General features: G+C 39.6%; 1 protein-coding gene across 5 annotated transcripts in view; it reads left to right on the top strand.

Moving 5' to 3' along the window:
* The window catches only part of ZNF106 (zinc finger protein 106), a 47,392-nt gene extending 30,793 nt beyond the window's left edge, over positions 1–16,599 (top strand). For 3 of the 5 annotated variants that reach the window (XM_072863865.1, XM_072863861.1, XM_072863864.1), the window contains 11 exons: positions 103–158; positions 653–798; positions 1,090–1,224; positions 4,724–4,840; positions 5,721–5,912; positions 7,003–7,065; positions 8,046–8,165; positions 8,623–8,694; positions 10,210–10,281; positions 10,911–11,057; positions 12,106–16,598. In XM_072863865.1, the coding sequence (XP_072719966.1) occupies positions 103–158; positions 653–798; positions 1,090–1,224; positions 4,724–4,840; positions 5,721–5,912; positions 7,003–7,065; positions 8,046–8,165; positions 8,623–8,694; positions 10,210–10,281; positions 10,911–11,057; positions 12,106–12,162 (1,177 nt within the window). In that variant the 3' untranslated portion in view covers positions 12,163–16,598. Of the gene's footprint in view, positions 1–102; positions 159–652; positions 799–1,089; positions 1,225–4,723; positions 4,841–5,720; positions 5,913–7,002; positions 7,066–8,045; positions 8,166–8,622; positions 8,695–10,209; positions 10,282–10,910; positions 11,058–12,105 lie in introns of all 5 variants that reach the window. The other 2 variants (XM_072863866.1, XM_072863862.1) reach the window with 1 other exon arrangement.
* The last annotated feature ends 1,157 nt before the right edge of the window (positions 16,600–17,756 follow it).

The following is a 17,756-nucleotide window of genomic DNA, read 5'->3' as shown; positions in this document are numbered from 1 at the left end:
AAGTGCAGAGTCTTGTATTCTAGAGTATTACTCACACCAATATTTTGTCTGAAAATGAACACGCAAAGTCCAATCTTGCTATTCTTTATTTCTGTGTTACAGCGTGGCTGAGACGCAGACTTCCATATCATCGCTAAGAGGATCAAAGAACTCATCAGGTATGTCTTTTAAGCTTTTCTTCTGATACTTTGTGTATAGTATCTTGCAGGACTTTGAGTTAATTCTCAATCAAACTGCTTCCAGAGGGGAATTTTGCCCTGAAGTTAAAACCTGCACTAAAAACTGAAGTGGGAAGTGATGCATACTCGCTTATGTCAACCCTCATTGAATGCTTTGTGCCTTGAGCCCTCCACATCCCTGCGCCCCCTCCCACATGAACACTTCTGCTCCACAGTCTCCATAGAGCTGTAGGACAAACAATAATACAATCCTTTTGCTATTTTAAAGATCTTTCTGGACTTATCATATAAAGGTCTTTCTGGCATTTTATATTGCCTTCTGCCACTTACAGCCTCCAGCTGGGACCCACAATGAAATCTGACTTTAAGGTGCTGAGCCCACGAAATAGTTCTGCTATTTGGTAATACAAACAACAGTAGCGTGTTTGCTTGAGCGTGCTCATGTAATCAAAGTACATGTGTCTGTCCTACAGAAGTGTCTTCGGAGCCAGGTGAGGATGAAGAACCTACAGAGGGAAACTTTGAGGGACACCTGGCTGCAGTGAATGCTATTCAGATTTTTGGGAATTTGTTGTATACCTGCTCAGCAGACAAAACTGTTTGTGCCTACAATCTGGTTGTAAGTAAGGTTGTGGGAATGGTGTTACATTAATTGCAGTCACAAGGTTGCAATTCTGTTTTTGTAAAGCCTTACTATGTAGTTAAGGAAGCAGCTGCTTTTTCAAGCACTTAATTTTTTTTTTTTATTCTATTATTTTCTTCAAACCTCTCTTCTCCCCCTCCCCAACCCCTTCTCCCTGTGAGAAGGGTAAGGGGAGATAAATTGCTGCATGTCCCTGCTCTGTCAGGCACAGATCCCGAGAGGCATTATGGGCCTTTATGCTGACAGACCCTATGCTTTCCTTTTTAGAGCAGGAAGTGTGTGGCCATCTTTGAAGGACATACTTCAAAAGTGAACTGCCTCCTGGTCACTCAGACAAATGGGAAGAACACTGCACTCTACACTGGCTCAAGCGACCACACTATCAACTGTTACAATATCAAGGTACTCAAACTCTGTGTTGATTAACATGTACTGCTTTTTTATGCAAGTGTTTCTTTGCAAATATAAATGAAAAAAGTGTTTTCAACCCATATGAGCTGGATATGAGTCCCATGTCATACCTCATTAGAGTGGAGCAGGAAAAAAAAAAACAAAACCAAACAGCAAACTGTGAAGTGATTTACTACCCTAATCTTTTGGCTAGCTTGTCAGCAGAGTTTTTCCCAGAACAGCATGATGGGATCCCGAATGTTGGGAACACCAAAGTGCAGGATGGTTGTCTGGCCATCAATATCCTATTTGTCTTGCTGCATTTCTAACTTCATTGCTTGTGGAAGGCACTGCTCTCGTTCTAGAGCAGCTATAGAGAAAACAGTTATCTATTATTCTGAGGACAGGTGGAACAGCAGACTGAGACTTCCTGAAGTTGGACTTCTCAGGATAAATGATAGGAAGGCTCGTCCAACCTGTGGCTTGAAGGACTAGAAAGCAAATATCTGCTTCAGGGTGCTGTCGTGGTTTAGCCCCAGCCAGCAGCTAAGCACCACGCAGCCGCTCGCTCACTCCCCCCTGGTGGGATGGGGGAGAGAATCGGAAGAGCAAAAGTAAGAAAACTCGAAGGTTGAGATGAAGACAGTTTAATAGGTAAAGCAAAAGCTGCGCACGCAAGCAAAGCAAAGCAAGGAATTCCTTCACTACTTCCCATGGGCAGGCAGGTGTTCAGCCATCTCCAGGAAAGCAGGGCTCCATCACGCCTAACAGTTACTTGGGAAGACAAACGCCATCACTCCAAATGTCCCCCCCTTCCTTCTTCTTCCCCAGCTTTATATACTGAGCATGACGTCATGTGGTATGGAACAGCCCTTTGGTCAGTTTGGATCAACTATCCTGGCTGTGTCCCCTCCCAGCTTCTTGTGCACCTGGCAGAGCACGGGAAGCTGAAAAGTCCTTGACTAGTGCAGCAACAACTAAAACATCTCTGTATTATCAACACTGTTTTCAGCACAAATCCAAAACATAGCCCCATACCAGCTACTATAAAGAAAATTAACTCTATCTCAGCTGAAACCAGGACAGTATCCACCCCTTATTCTATACAATTTACGTCATGCTCAGGTCTCACATTATCCAATACATTCTCATTAACCACCGTCACCCTTCCCATCCTTTGATATAATACGCACATATCATTCCCTTAGTCTATGGACCACCCCAACAAAATATTTGTAAAATGTCCATAAATGTCCGCAAAATGTCCACTGAGTTCATTTAGTCCATGACTTTGGGCTTCATCTCTTATGGTTGTTACTCAGGACAGGAGAGGTGGTGTGTTTCTTGGAGTTATTGGGCACCAAAGCCAGCTCAGGTCAGGTCACTGCTGCACTTGCACTGCTTCTTGTAAGGCTTCTCCTCCATTTGTTCAGGTGGTTCCGGCTGTAGTAATTCCTATAACATGCAACTCAAATCATGGGTTACAACAATTTAAAGGTATATCCATTACAATCTCCACCCCTGGTCCTTTTGGACCAGGATATAGGGTTTAACATTGCAACGAACTCCTCCCCTTGCTCCTAGCCTGGCTAGCAGCAAGGGGTTCCTGCTATAGTAATTCCCACAACATGCAACTCAAATCACGGGATACAATAATTTAAAGGTATTTCCATTACAGTCTCCACCCCTGGTCCCTTTGGACAGACCATCAAGTTTAACATTGCAAGGAAGTCCTCCCCTTGCCCCTGCTCCAGCTTGGACTTATCCACAGAAAGTAGTACCTTCAGAAGTAAACTTGCTCCAACATGGCCTCGTGCACAGCCACTGATGCTTCAAGGTGTACCTGCTGCAGCATGGACTTTATCCACAGCCACAGATGCTTCGAGGTGTACCTGCTGCAGCATGGACATTATCCACAGCCACAGATGCTTCGAGGTGTACCTGCTGCAGCATGGACTTCATCCACAGCCACAGATGCTTTGAGGTGCACCTTATCCAGCGTGACCTTATCCTTGGGCCACAATCCCTTCAGAGGTACACCTGCTGTGGCACAGGCATAACTATGGCCACAGACGTTTCAAGATATACCTGCTCTGGCATGGGCTAATCCATGGGCACAGACGCTTCGGGGTGTCCTGCTCCCACGTGGATTCATCCACAGGTCACAGTCCCTTTGACTTGAGTTCACACTGGAGTTCCAGCCTGTCCAGTACAGCAGCACAGAAACAGCAGCGATGTCCTGGCCATCTGCCAGCCCAGGCGCAAGGCCATTGCTGTTATCAAAATGTTCCCAGGCATAGCAGAGCAAGGTGACCAGCAGCACAGCAGCACGGCAAGCAGCGAAAGCAAAAACCAGCCACCAACGAGCCCCAGACCCCAAGACACAGCAAGGCAAGCAAGCCCCACAGCAAGCACAGAAGCCTGCCAACCAACAACCAAACAGCAACAACAGCTATAAACTCCATCTAGCACATTCCAGTCAAATCCGTCATCACCCCAAACCCCTCGAGCCCCACGTTGGGCGCCAAAAAGGACTGTCGTGGTTTAGCCCCAGCCAGCAGCTAAGCACCACGCAGCCGCTCGCTCACTCCCCCCTGGTGGGATGGGGGAGAGAATCGGAAGAGCAAAAGTAAGAAAACTCGAGGGTTGAGATGAAGACAGTTTAATAGGTAAAGCAAAAGCTGTGCATGCAAGCAAAGCAAAGCAAGGAATTCATTCGCTACTTCCCATGGGCAGGCAGGTGTTCAGCCATCTCCAGGAAAGCAGGGCTCCATCACGCCTAACAGTTACTTGGGAAGACAAACGCCATCACTCCAAATGTCCCCCCCTTCCTTCTTCTTCCCCAGCTTTATATACTGAGCATGACATCATGTGGTATGGAACAGCCCTTTGGTCAGTTTGGATCAACTATCCTGGCTGTGTCCCCTCCCAGCTTCTTGTGCACCTGGCAGAGCACGGGAAGCTGAAAAGTCCTTGACTAGTGCAGCAACAACTAAACCATCTCTGTATTATCAACACTGTTTTCAGCACAAATCCAAAACATAGCCCCATACCAGCTACTATAAAGAAAATTAACTCTATCTCAGCTGAAACCAGGACAGGTGCAAACTGCCAGGGGTTTTTAATTCTAAAGCTGATGATTCATGGCACTTCCCTGTGGAGGACTTCATGGGGATTCCTCAAACTCAAGCATGTAACAGGATATTTTTCATATATATATATATATGTACAGCCTGTAGTCTAGACTTCTGTATACATTAGAGTTTGTGACTAGAATAAAGCTTTTAGGGTTATAACTGGTTGGTGAAGTACAGTGAAGTCTCAAAGATGGGAATGAGTTGATTAAAGCCAGGATCAAACTGCCATGTGACACGATTTTCAGATGTTTTTCTCCAGCTCTGTTGGTTCAAAAAAGGCAGCTTGTAGGTGAAAATCATCATTCACTTCAGGCTTTTTTCCCTGAATTGTTTTCAGTTAATTAAAAGCTTTAAATACTTCTTTCTGTTGCCAGACCAGAGAGTGCATGGAACAGTTTAAATTGGAAGATCGAGTGCTGTGTTTACACAGTAGATGGCGGATCCTTTATGCAGGCCTTGCAAACGGCAGTGTGGTTACCTTCAGCATAAAGGTTAGTTTGTTTAAATATTGGCACCTAAAAGCCTTCTGTGATGCTGTTTCTCTCCACTTTGTGTTTCTTTCCATTCTTTCTCTTCAGTAGTAAGCATATTTGTAATTAAAGTATTTTGGTATAAATGGTCACTGTTAGCCCCTTTTGGTCCTTTATTTTGTTAGTGCATGAAGCTGTCCCATCTCCCCTTCCCTCCGGTTACCTTTCTCTTAACTGCTGTATTGTCACGTTTTTCCTTAAGGTTCCACCTGCCTACCAGTCATGTGACATGAGAGTTTTCTGACACAGTTGATTATTTGTGAATCCTCCTTTCTGGTGCATCAAAGTAGTGTGAGATAATGTAATGTGTTGCTGGTTTTGCCTGCTCCATTTGCAGTTACAGAAGAGACTCATTCACATGGTTTTCTGGCAAAGAGGCTTAATCAGCAGTTCCCACGATATTTAAAAGCTAATAAAAATAATTATTTAAATAAATTATTTTTCTGATTATTATTTTCATGGATCCTAGGCTAATTTCTCAAATTTATCCTTACAAATTTATTCTGTTTTGCATTTTTCTTATAACACTATTTCCTCTCATTGTTCTAACTTGGAATGAGGATTTACTGGACCTTTGCTAAATACTGAAACATTTTTTTAAAAAACGGAAAATCGAAGCCCAACATAGGGACTTTATTTCCTTGATTTGGAAACTTACTTGTTAACATGCAACTCTTACATGCAACTCTTCAACATGCAACTCTTCAACGCTGCTGAAATGGTGTGTTACTAAACTGAAATCAGATGTTATAATGAGTACAACACAAAAAGGACTCAGTAGTCTAGTCAGTGTCATAGCAAAGTTTTAGTTCGTAAACACCATTTTTTCCTCCCCCAACAGAACAACAAGCAGGTTGATACCTTTGAATGCCATGGCCCTAGAGCAGTGAGCTGTCTAGCCACAGCTCAGGAAGGAGCACGCAAGTTGTTGGTAGTGGGCTCCTATGACTGCACCATCAGTGTGCGAGATGCACGGAATGGGCTGCTTCTCAGAACCCTGGAAGGTCACAGCAAGACTATACTCTGCATGAAGGCAAGTGTCTCTGAAAATACGTTTTTGACAAAGAATGCTTAAAATGGTGTGCTTTTTCTTCCTTATCTAATAGTGAGCAGATTGTGGTAGGAAATAGAGGATTTCACTGAGTAATTGAGTAATTTGGTAGGAAATTGTCTCTGGCTGGCTGCCATATCTCATGTTCCCAGCAAAACTGTTGGGGGTGTATATGTAGGAAGCATGTTTATTTCATGTTGTTAAAAGATTCAAGGAATCTTGAAATGTGAGGTTGACAACAGAGGGAAAGATGGGGAAAAGATGAAGCTAGTTTTCACATACCCTGATAGTACAAATCTCAGAGGAAACTGGGAAAAAAAAAAGTAACTCTAGAGAATTACTATAAGTGATAGAAGAATCACTATCACTTATTTACAGGTGTCTGGCTCCTGAGATTACAAGCTGGAACATATGCTTGTCTGACTGCTTTGCTGTGACCACTATCATGTAACAGATAGGGGATGACTTCCATAAATTGTATTTGTCACTTTAGATGTCATGGTGCAGTGGCACAGCCTTTTTTGCCCTGTGGACTATCCTAGTCCTGCTTGTGTGGCAGCATACTGTGGTCCCTTCTTGATCCATGATGGACCTATTAAGCTTCCTTTCTAGATTAGTACTTGTCAGGAGCACTGTCTTTCTTACGTGACCAGAATAGAAGTGCACAGCACATCCAATATTTCCAGGAAACTATGGGCTTTACTGTGCATGGGCAGAGCAGCATTCTGCATTCAGTTTGCTTGGTCCCTAATCTGCTGCTGAGCTGTCCCTGAGAATAGTCCATAGGTAGGATGAGTTAGCCTGGTGGGCTGCAAGTTAACAGCTTCTAATGTCAATTGTGAAGTGTCAAAAGTCATTAGGATAGCATAGTACATTTTCTAGCTCTTATGTGAAGAACTCAGTGCATGCTTTTTTTCATACTCTCTGTTGATTTTAAGACTGTCAAATTTAAGAAATACTACAATGCAACTTTAAACTGAACAGCATCTTAATGTTTTGCTTGCCTATTTCCATATTTGTTACAAAAATAAAACTATTCTTTCTTTTTTCTTTTTTTTTTCTTTTTGGTAAGGTTGTGAATGATCTGGTATTCAGTGGCTCCAGTGATCAGTCTGTTCATGCCCACAACATTCATGTAAGTCTCGTATGTAAAGTTGGAATGACTTTTGCTATTAAGGCAATGAAGTCCTCTGCTATAAAGTCAGTATTTCCAGAATTTTTGACTGACTGGTGGGGCAGAATAGCTTCCAGAAAAGGAAGTCATACGATTTTGTCAATGTGACTATGCACTCTAGCTAAACAAGGAGGGATGCAGAGGATAATATACCTTGGGAAACATAAACATGCTGACTCTTGTAATATGATATGCAATGCCTTTTTATCTGGGGATCTTGCTTTTGCAAATATTACTACAAATGTGCTGATAATGTGGAAAGGATTCAGAGCAAAGCCATGTGAGGTATTCTACTGGGGGAAGAGTTTCTTTATTACAGGAAAAACTTGAGGAACATGAACAGCATTCCAAACTAGCTGGTTCAAAAGCTGTTATCCTGTTGTGAATAATTTGTCTCTAGCCTGCCAGTCTCTTCCTTTTTACATCGTCTTTCCCCTGTGGTAGCAGAAGCATTCATGTAGCTATGCAACAAGTTAGATTAAGAAACTTACCAGAGGTAAATTTTAATTGACAAAAAAATTTGTATATTTCTGTGTATTTAGCTAAAGTTGCTCACTGATCCTTGTGGCTACATAAATATTGCTAGTACTAATAGCACAGTACTAGTTGCAGGATAGATGGGAACATGTAACTAACGATAGAAAGAGAAGTAGACACTTTTCATAGTGGCATGCATTTCTGTTGTACTGGAATGGCTCTGTGTTAACTTGGGCAAAGAAAAGGATAAGTAGTATTTGATCATAATCGAGAAGTGCCTTCACAGGAAATGGAAGTCTAATAAAGGGTGTTTCCATTTTTTGAGTAGTGAGCATTGAAGCTAGCTACCCTGTCTAGGTTAGATAAAACTGTTTTTTTTGTTGTTTTTTAAACAAACAAACAAACAACAACAACAAAAAAACCCACAAAAAACACCTATTTGCCTTTGCTTTTTCTTGATGCAGACTGGAGAGCTGGTACGGATCTATAAAGGCCATAACCATGCAGTAACGGTTGTGAACATTCTTGGGAAAGTGATGGTGACAGCATGTCTGGATAAATTTGTTCGTGTTTATGAACTACAGGTAAGAAAATAACATTTACCTAATATGTGTTAATTAACAATTTTGAAGTCAAGTAGAAGTCATCTTTGTGCTTACTAGTCTCTGGCCCATCCCTCTCTTTCCTGTCACTCAGAATATATAGTTGTCTCACCAGCCAAAATACATGGGTTTTAAAGAATATAACCTAAACCTTTTTTTGTTTTAGAACCTGGGTTATCCTAAGATAGTGACAGCTCAGAAAAGTGGGGAAATGTTAGTTTTGTCTGCTTGAAAGACCAAGTGCTTAGTTGGACAAAAAGACTTACAGAAGTAATGTAAGAAAAAGTGAGCTTTCATGGTGCCTATGAAGTTTGGAATCCACCAGGGGAGTTTAGTTGCTACCCAGGAAGCTGCTCTTGGAAGCATTGTCATTTGCATGTCTGTGAAAAATGGCTATTAACTGTCATGCTATTAAGTGTCTGTTTCTGTTTCTTTCAAGTCACACGACCGCTTGCAAGTCTATGGAGGCCACACAGATATGATCATGTGTATGACCATCCATAAGAGCATGGTAACTTCCTTCTTTTCACTGGTCTCAAAGAGCAGGCTGTAATTTCAACAAGACAGTTGAAATTTTTCAGATAATGAAATCAACCTGCTGTCTGACTAAGACAGAAAAACTTAGAAATGTCAGCCAAAAGATCAAGTTGCTATAACAGTTTTGTATTTATGTAATATTATTGTCTGGGAAAAAATTGCATTCTAGCTTACTGTAGTCTTAAAACACTAGTTCTGTTTAAAGTGATGATTGCAATGAAGAGCCTAGAAATAGTAAAATATTCCCTCTTTTCAAGCATCAATCCCGTTTGACTTTTACTCGAGTGTCACACAGATACTAGAGGAAAAAATTCACCCACAGTCAAACCTCTAGTAACCTTTGATAGAACCTAAGCAAAGGTATGCAATTGATTTAGGTGCACAGATTTCTTCCTGGATCTGCACTGCAAGATAGGTTTCAGAAGCACTTCTGGGTAAATAACTTGCTTAAAATAGTCATTAAAAGCACTTATTTGCCTGCATATGTAGGAATTTGTTTGCAAACTTTATTTCAGGTTGTAAAATAAGAGGTATAGTAATGATCTGTAAAAACAGGAGAACAAAGTCTAACAGAACTGATCTCCTACTAATTGGAATACATACTGGCCAAGCTTCACTTCTCATGTGAGTGAGATGGAGAGCTAAGTGCACTCAGGCTTTGTGCTTACAGTCTGAGGCTTGAACTGTCCCCCAGCAATAGTCTGTTTTGGGCATTCTCAAATCAAAGAAGTGTTCAGATGAGAAGCTTAGTGACAAGTGAAAGCTTATAATTTTTGTAGTAGTCTTAGTAGTAAAGTGTAGTCTCTTACATACAGCAGATTAGCTGTTACATCCTAGTGATGAATTTCCAAGAGACAAAAAGACTTGAACAAAAATAACAAATGAAATCTTCAGCTTGCAGAGTTTTCTGTATTATGTGAGGACTTTTTTAACAATGAATGTGCTTTATGGGATTACGAGCATCTGACATCCTTTTCTTTCCAAAGGACAATTTTGTGTAGAGCATTTGCCTAACAAAAGAGGTTTTTTTAAGGTGTCATTTTGCCTACCTTTTCAGGATCTGCATCAGTCTTCTCTTTCTGAAATTCTGATATTCTTCCTCACCCCTCCTCTCCATCCCTTTTTGTTATACATATAACTGGTTAAGTCCTGGAAATATATTCAACTTTACATTTACATCTAAAATTTTTTTTCACTTCAGTGGATAGTAACATTATATTTTAAAGTCTTCTCAACTCTTACACACATGACACTATCGACTTTAGAAGTTAGGGAAACATTTCTTATTCACTAGTAGATTTTTGTAAACTATGAATGCAAATCTTAAAACAATTAGGTTAGACCCATTTTTTTAAATTTAGAAGCCTTGCATGTTGATATTTTTTTGTTGTTCACCTAATATACTCTACACTGAAGCCTCCTTCAAAATGTGACTTCATTTTTTTTCTGTTATTCCCAGCTTGCTTATCCATAAATGTTTCTTTTACAGATCTACACTGGATGTTATGATGGCAGTGTCAGAGCTGTGAGGCTTAATCTGATGCAGAATTATCGTTGCTGGGTAATGAGCAAAATGTTTTTAGCCTTCCTTTGATATAGTTTTGAGACTAATTTTCTGGGGGTGGTCACTACTCAGTTTTGGATAGCTTGACCTTTAATTTATTATAATTCAACAATATTTTTAAAATGTATATGTACATTTTAAATATAAGTATATATCTCTAGTTCCATTTTACATGGTCTATGTGTATGCTTTGGGGAAAGTTGGTGGTAGTATCTTAAATTATTTTTCTTTCTGGGAATTTGTAGATAGTGACATGTAACTGTTTAAAACCAAAAACTTCAGCTGAGTGGCATAGAAAAGCTGATTTACTCTGCTAAATAAGTTTAATTAAATTCCCAATGAATCTGTCTCCCGTAAGCTTAATCTTTTAAAGACTTAGTTCCTCTCCTCCTCCTGCCATTGTTGCTGATGGTCTAGGCTGGGCTAGAGGCAGGAATAATCTCTGTAAAGCTGTAATTAAAGGAATAGAGACCATTGAGAATGGAAATGGAATAAGAAGATTAAAAAGTTACAGGAGGTGGTATGTGTGTGAACAGTCTTGGTAGAATATTGTGAAGTTGCAAGAAGAAAAGCATTAGCCAAAATTCTTTTTCCGTGGCTTATTCTGGCATGTTTTTTTCTACCAGTGGCATGGATGTTCACTGATCTTTGGAGTTGTGGACCATCTGAAACAACACTTGCTAACGGACCACACCAACCCAAATTTTCAGACCCTAAAATGTCGTTGGAAGAACTGTGATGCTTTCTTTACTTCCAGGAAAGGTTCCAAGCAGGTATGTGGTTGAACTAACGTGGTTGTATTTGGTAGTATGAAGTACTTTGTATCACCCCAACTGTGGGACTTGATCCTATTTCGCTTAAAAAGGGTTAAATTCTTCTAGTCTTGACAGGCTTAACTGCATACAGTTACACTCATACAGGGCTAATAGGGTTCAGCTCAACCTGTGACAGAGGAAGAGTGCAGCTAAGTATAATAACTTGAGATATGGTCAATTTAAAACAGTTGATCCTAAAATATTACATGAAATGGTAAAGTTTTGGAATTTCAGAAGATATTTTGATAACTGTACTCAAGATGTTATTAAGTTTTTGTAGGACAAATTTATTTTTAAGATGAACAACCATCAGTCTTGAAACAGATTTTTATTCTCTTAATTTTTATCCATCGCTACCTCCCTTCATTGTTGTGGATGCTGATGCCGTTTATTTTTCACACACACGATTGGTTTTGCTAATGATATTTAAATAAGTATAATGCATACATTTCTGAGTAAATGTTAGCACAGATGGGGAAAAAAATGAAGAGGGCATAAGAGTTGGATGGCAGTTGGATTAAGTGATGTGGAAAGGGTTGGGGGGTGGGTGGAAGAAGGGTTGTTAAGTATAGACTGATTGGTAAAATCCACATTTTACTCCTTGGCAATATAAACTACCTACCTGTTGAATGCTTTTCAAAATATGCAATGGAAGGAGGTTTCTTTGAGAACTAAGAAACAGAAGTAGAATCCTTAATTTCTCTTTAAGCACTGGCTTTGGATATGATGTGTTTATTTGATAATCCCTTCTAGTCAGAAAGGAAGCTGGTTTTTTATTTGCCTTGAATCATGTGGTATGTGAGATACTTTATGTATGTGATTTAATAGCTTGGCAGTGATTTATATTTTTTTTAAATTTTTTGTAGATGCTTTAAGCTAAAAAATGTATATTATCTAGAATGTCACTTTCACTGAGGCTTCAAGAATCGTTTGCAAAGTTTTTTGTGCGGGTGGGGATGATTATTATTATTACTATTTTTAACTGACTTCTCTGGTTCTTTTTTAGGATGCTGTAGGACACATTGAAAGACATGCTGAGGATGACAGCAAGATTGACTCATGAAGCTTTTCACCTCCCACATTGGGAAGTAATTTTATATGTCAGAATTATTCCAAAAAACATCAATTCCTTACTCCAGTCTTTCCTCTTTCTTTTCCCACTTGGAATGCAAAAATGGAGTGGGACCGAAATGCTTTGCTACAGAGACTGCAGGTTGTGTTGCACTCTGTAGAAATAAGGCTGGTCAATTAAGACTTGGCCCAAATGGAAGATTCTTGCAAGTTTTTAGTTCATTGACAGATAAGAATATTCCCTCCTCTTGTCTGCCTTGTTTTTTTGTTTGTTTTTTTTCTGTTTGTTTTGTTTCATTTGAAGAAGCACATAGTCTGAGAGTCTTTGAGAAGTCCAGAGGGGTGTTGAGAACTTAGATTACAATAGGTTTGCAAACTCAGCTTGAAGCCTATTAAGTGTCTAAGACATGTCTGTTTTTATGTTGTATCCAACTTTTTAGCTGATTTTAATAAAATTCTGCAAACCAGAATATCACAAATTCTGACAGTGTAACCTGAATATCCAGTGTACATCTTGACTTTCTTCATAAAAGGAAAAGGTATTTTATGGAGAACTGGAATAAATTCAATTTTTTAATGTTAATTGTAACTTATTTTTTATTACTTGTGTGAAAATTGCTATAACTGGCACAATATATACAGTGACAGACTGCCTAAATACTATACCTCCTGAGGTATTTTGTTTATTTGGAGGAAAGCCGTTATTTCTTGAGAGATATGCCAGTAGCAGCAAAACAGTCAGAACAGTGGCTCCACTCATGTGCTTAGCAATCTTAGTCTTTTTAAATATAGGTACTTATGTACAGGAAAGAAGTAAGTTCTGTTGGCTCTTGTTTTAGTTAAATAGCAGCATAACCACTACTATCTGGATACACCACCTTAGCTGGATTCCTGATTTTATTTGGAATCTTAGTGACTGAGCTTTGCAGTCCTGTATCTTCATGGTGTAGCAAACTAAAGAGAAATGCAAAGGCACTGCCTAAGTGCATCCACTTAGGTAGTATTTTGTTTCTGTTGTGAACTGGCTTAATTGGCTTGGGCTATATCAAGTTCACAAAAACTCAACTGGAAAGAATGGAGCAGGATTTTAAAGGATTTTAAAGTCTCAAGTTCTCAAGCAGAAGCTGAGGATACAAAATGCATATCACATGTAAAAGTCTTGTTTCTACTAATGCACAGAAGGTACCACAGAGAAGCCAGTGCAGAGGGGAAGGCTGTTTCTACTTGTCAGGGTTCCTCTGCAGGTGTCCCTTGGGGTGTAAAAGTTTAGTGAAATGTACTTCTTGCATTTGCGATCCTCTCTCCCATAATGACACTAATTTAGCAAAGAGCTCTCTCAAACAATGAGACTAATCTAGCAAGGAGCTTTGTGTTCACTTTTGCCTAGCTTGCTGCTCAGGATAAAAAAAGCAGGGGTTTCCTTAAACTGTAACAGAAGGTAAAGACAGCCCAGTGTCAAAACTGAGCTGCTTATAAATGAATCCAGCACTGTTCAAACAAATTGAATGTACTATTTTTACTGGGCATATCTTTCTCCACTACTTAGAGGCTTGGTATGCCAACCATAGACCAAATAAGTTTTATAGCCTCATTCTTTGACTATAAAGAAGCCTTTTTAGGCCAAGAAAGTGATTGAGGGAAGCCCATAGATGTTCCAGTCTTCCATCAAATCAGGGAACTTCAGGGCCTTCTCTGAAGCACGCTATTTTTGTATTGTCTTAGCAGACAAGCATAATTTGTCTGTAATTGCTTGACATTGATGATTTTTTGAGAGACAGAAGTAAAATAGGAATGAGATGCAGTAGCATCCTACTTGAAAGACATAGGAATCTCTGAGGTTCCACTGCTTTTGTGGTGATTTGTTTGGGTTTTTTTATTAAGCTGTTTGTGGACAGGAAAAAAACCCAGTATATGGCTCAGACCCCAGGCTGTTTTGAGGGTGTTTTTGTTTTGGTTTTTGGGGTGTGTGTTTGTGGTTTTGGGTTGTGCTTTTTTTTTCTTTCTTTTCTGTGGCCTGTGGATGAAGCAATTCAAGAGAGAATAAAGTTCAGGGAAATCTCTGAGCAGTGTAAATGTTTTCTGATGCAGGCTGTATTGCTCTAGAGTCTCCGAGAGTATTTGGTTTTTTTCATGACCTAAAAGCAAAAGACTGCATAATACTTAAACCATTTCCAAAATTATTGATGTTCAAGAGTTTTTCTGGGGTTTTTTTTGAACCACAGTGAGGGAGCATGTATAAGTGTGGCATAAATGATGTGAATGTCTCAAGCTGTCCTTTATGGGCTATGCTTGAAGTGAAGCTGTGGAGGTGTGTGTCCTGAGGACAAGCATGTGGAGTGATTGTAGCATTCTGAAAAATAGCGAGTGAGAGTAGATTTTTTTACTTCTTCCTTGTGATTCTTCACGTTCTTCCAGCTGTTTTCAGGAACGTGTAAAGATCTTTCTCGCTAGGTGTTGCAACAAACACAGTTATTACACTTTATTTGCATTCCTGATTGCTTGTTGGGTTTATCTTTTCTAGTTGGTGGAAGCAGACTTCCTTTTCATGTAGTCCATGACATTTCCTTATCTGTCCTTGAAAACAGTCTTCCTGAAAGTCTGGACTTCTGAAATCCAGCTTTAGCTTTAGCTTTAGCAGTGGTGTCTTTTGCTACTTTGTAGATCATTTCAGATATATTGTAAGAATCTTAAAATGGATGAGGCAGAGCTGCATGAGTGTTTATAAAATTTTACTTCATAAATTAAAAACAATTTTAAAAATTGCTTAGAGGTTCAGAGGAAAATGCGGGGCTGCTTTGTTCTGAGAATATCTTAACAGGATTTGCTATGAAGTTGTTGTGCAGCTGTGGAAATCCCCAGGCTTCTCTGGAATTCTGTGGGGAGGTTTCCTGTTTGTTCAGCTGGAATTCAGTGCAGCTCTCGCTAATGGCCATTCACTTCTTCAGGTGGCAATTGCAGAAGAGAGGTGGTAAACTAATGTATTGGCTTGGTAGCCATTAATGAGATCCTCTCTGGTCTTGCAACTTAGGGTTTTGACTCCTGATATACCTCCAGTTGAAGAGTGTAATAACTTTGGGAAGGCAGACTATTTGTGAAGTTTAATGGAGTAATATTTGCATGAAAAGCAGAACTGCACATCTGAAGTCTGTTTCAGGATTATTTTTGTTTTCAGTTTGTTTTTTTTATGCAAGTAAAAAGTTGTGGGTGGAAGAGTGAGTAGAGTGAGGGTTTATTTTGTGGCAAGCTGCATTTATTTTATTAGTCAAATGTTAAATAATGAGCTCTGGACTTGCTATATGGCTGACTGAATGTGGCAGCCCCTTTGGGGGTGCAAGCCACCATTTTCCTCTTAGCAGGACTGGCATTGGGCTTATTAAGCTATGAGACTCCTCAACGGACAGGAAGTGCTCAGCAGTATTATGGCCTTTTATGATATAAAGGATGGTCCAGATGCTACTGAAACTGCTTATATCATTCTTTTCAAAAGCATGAGAACTTGTTGCACCATAGGCATACCAAGCCCTGCCCAAGCTCCAAAAGGAGGGCATGAGTAGCATAAAGTGATCACTTAAAAGTTCACGTGCTGCAAAGCTTAACCTTCCCCAACCCCGACAGCCTCACACGTATTGAATAAGACAATGCTAGGACTGGTCTATATTCGTTGCTCCTTTTTCCTTCAAATCACAGGGAAAAATAAGTTAACTGACAGTGCAAAATACTTTATGGCCTAACGCCGCAGCTTCTGTATGTGGAAGGGGCCAGAGGGAAAACTGCTGCATCCATTGGTACAAAGATACATTAAATATCCCAGCTTCTGCTTGCCTTGTGTCACTTATGTGTGGATTGCAGACTTTAAACATATTATCAGCGCATGAGCTGACTTCTGCAAAATAGCAGGAGTTTGGCTGTGCAGTGTGTTTGAAGTAGTGCAGTTCTTAACGCACACTTTCAAACTGTACAATAATGCTGGATCAAGGTAAACGATAACTGAAAACTTGCAATAAACTGTAGGTTCCCAGAAACAAAAATGTGGTGTTGAGAAAATATTTTTCCATTCTTTTGAATTAAAACACAGGTAAAGATGAATCTTGGTTTTCAGGCTTGTATGGTACTGTCATTCAAACAGTCTAAGTTGTCCAGAGTTGCAGAATATGTGAGGAAGGATAAGGAAATGGTTTCAGCTACTGTTTGTAAAATATTTAATAGTGAAAGTAAAGAGCAAACTGTGTAGGTATATATTCTGTTGTATGCGCCTGCCAGCTTCTCAAATTTCATTTTGCTGTAAGCGTTAAACAGTCTTTTTGAAGAATAGAAGTGGAATAAAACAACATGATTGAATATTTAATAATTTAAGCTGTGTAGAACATGTGCACAGATTGACCTTGGTTTTCTTCTTTCACTTTGGTACAAAGCTGTGAGCATAATAATGAAACTTTACACAGCAAAAGAAGAAAAAAGAAGAAAAAAAAAGAAAAATAAAAGTTCTTTATATTGTTATGGTTTGTCAGTCTGATTCTTTGTTTTGACTAGAATGATTCTTTCACAGGATTCGGTGGAACTTGACTTTGTTCTGGATTTTTTTCCTTTTTTAAGAGGGCTGGATAAAATCAGTCAGATCACTGTGAAGCTCCAGCACTGGCAGGAATGTTGCAAGTTTTTGCTCCCAGTGTGCAGGAATCTCGGACCTCCTCGTTTCGCATGGAGAATGGAAACTGTCCACCCAGCTGGTCCCGCCAAGATGACGTACTCACTCCCTTGCTTCATGGCCCATTGCAAAGGGAAGTTCTCTAGAGCTGTTGGTAGTTCACTCAGCAGGACTTTTAAGGACCAGTTTTGAGTTGCCAGCCAAAAATCCTGATTTTGATCTTTTCACTAATAGATTTTGGTTTTCTCTGAACACCCTAACCAAGAGCATCTCTGACATATTTTTGTATGGAAAATAGTAGCCTAGTGGAGAGAACACATGGCTGGAACCCAGGGCTCCTACTGTTTGAGTCATCTTAAAAACTTGATTTGGGTTAAAACAAAAGTTGAATTTAAAGGAGAATAACTCTTCTTTAGATAAACTATAGGATTTTCTTACTCTTTCAGAGTAAGTTACAGTGCAGGACAACATTAAGAACTTTATAGTCAAAAGGTTTTCTGTTTCTTAGTGACCTTTCAGTTAAATGTGCTACTTGCCAGAATAACTTTGAGTGGATGCTACTATTTGTTATTACAATTTTGCTTTACAATAGTGGATTGTTTTGTTACTTTTCACCAGTAGAGAATTAAGTAAAAGGTTCTCCTGACGAAGTCTGGTCTCTTCACACCTCTTCTTGCACATTTTGTTTTTCCTTCCATTTTTATACTGATCAACGATTTACCAGCTCTGAAAGCCTGTTGTCCTTAAAGCTTGTAAGGATGGAGCTTTCCAGCTGAAGTGATTTTTTTTATTTTTAATGCATTCAAGGAGCAAACAGGCAAGTGTTTGAGATATTAAGATGATTTCATGCTTCCTATGAAACTCCAAAAGCTGCTGTATATTCAGGAGAATGACAGAAGAGTGCTCAATGTTTCATCCTCCTCTGTTCTTTCAAAATAAAA

This window comes from Ciconia boyciana, chromosome 6, assembly GCF_034638445.1.
Source record: "Ciconia boyciana chromosome 6, ASM3463844v1, whole genome shotgun sequence".
Classification (NCBI taxonomy): domain Eukaryota; kingdom Metazoa; phylum Chordata; class Aves; order Ciconiiformes; family Ciconiidae; genus Ciconia; species Ciconia boyciana.
Note: the sequence above shows the minus strand (reverse complement) of the source record. Positions and strands in the feature narration are given on the sequence as shown.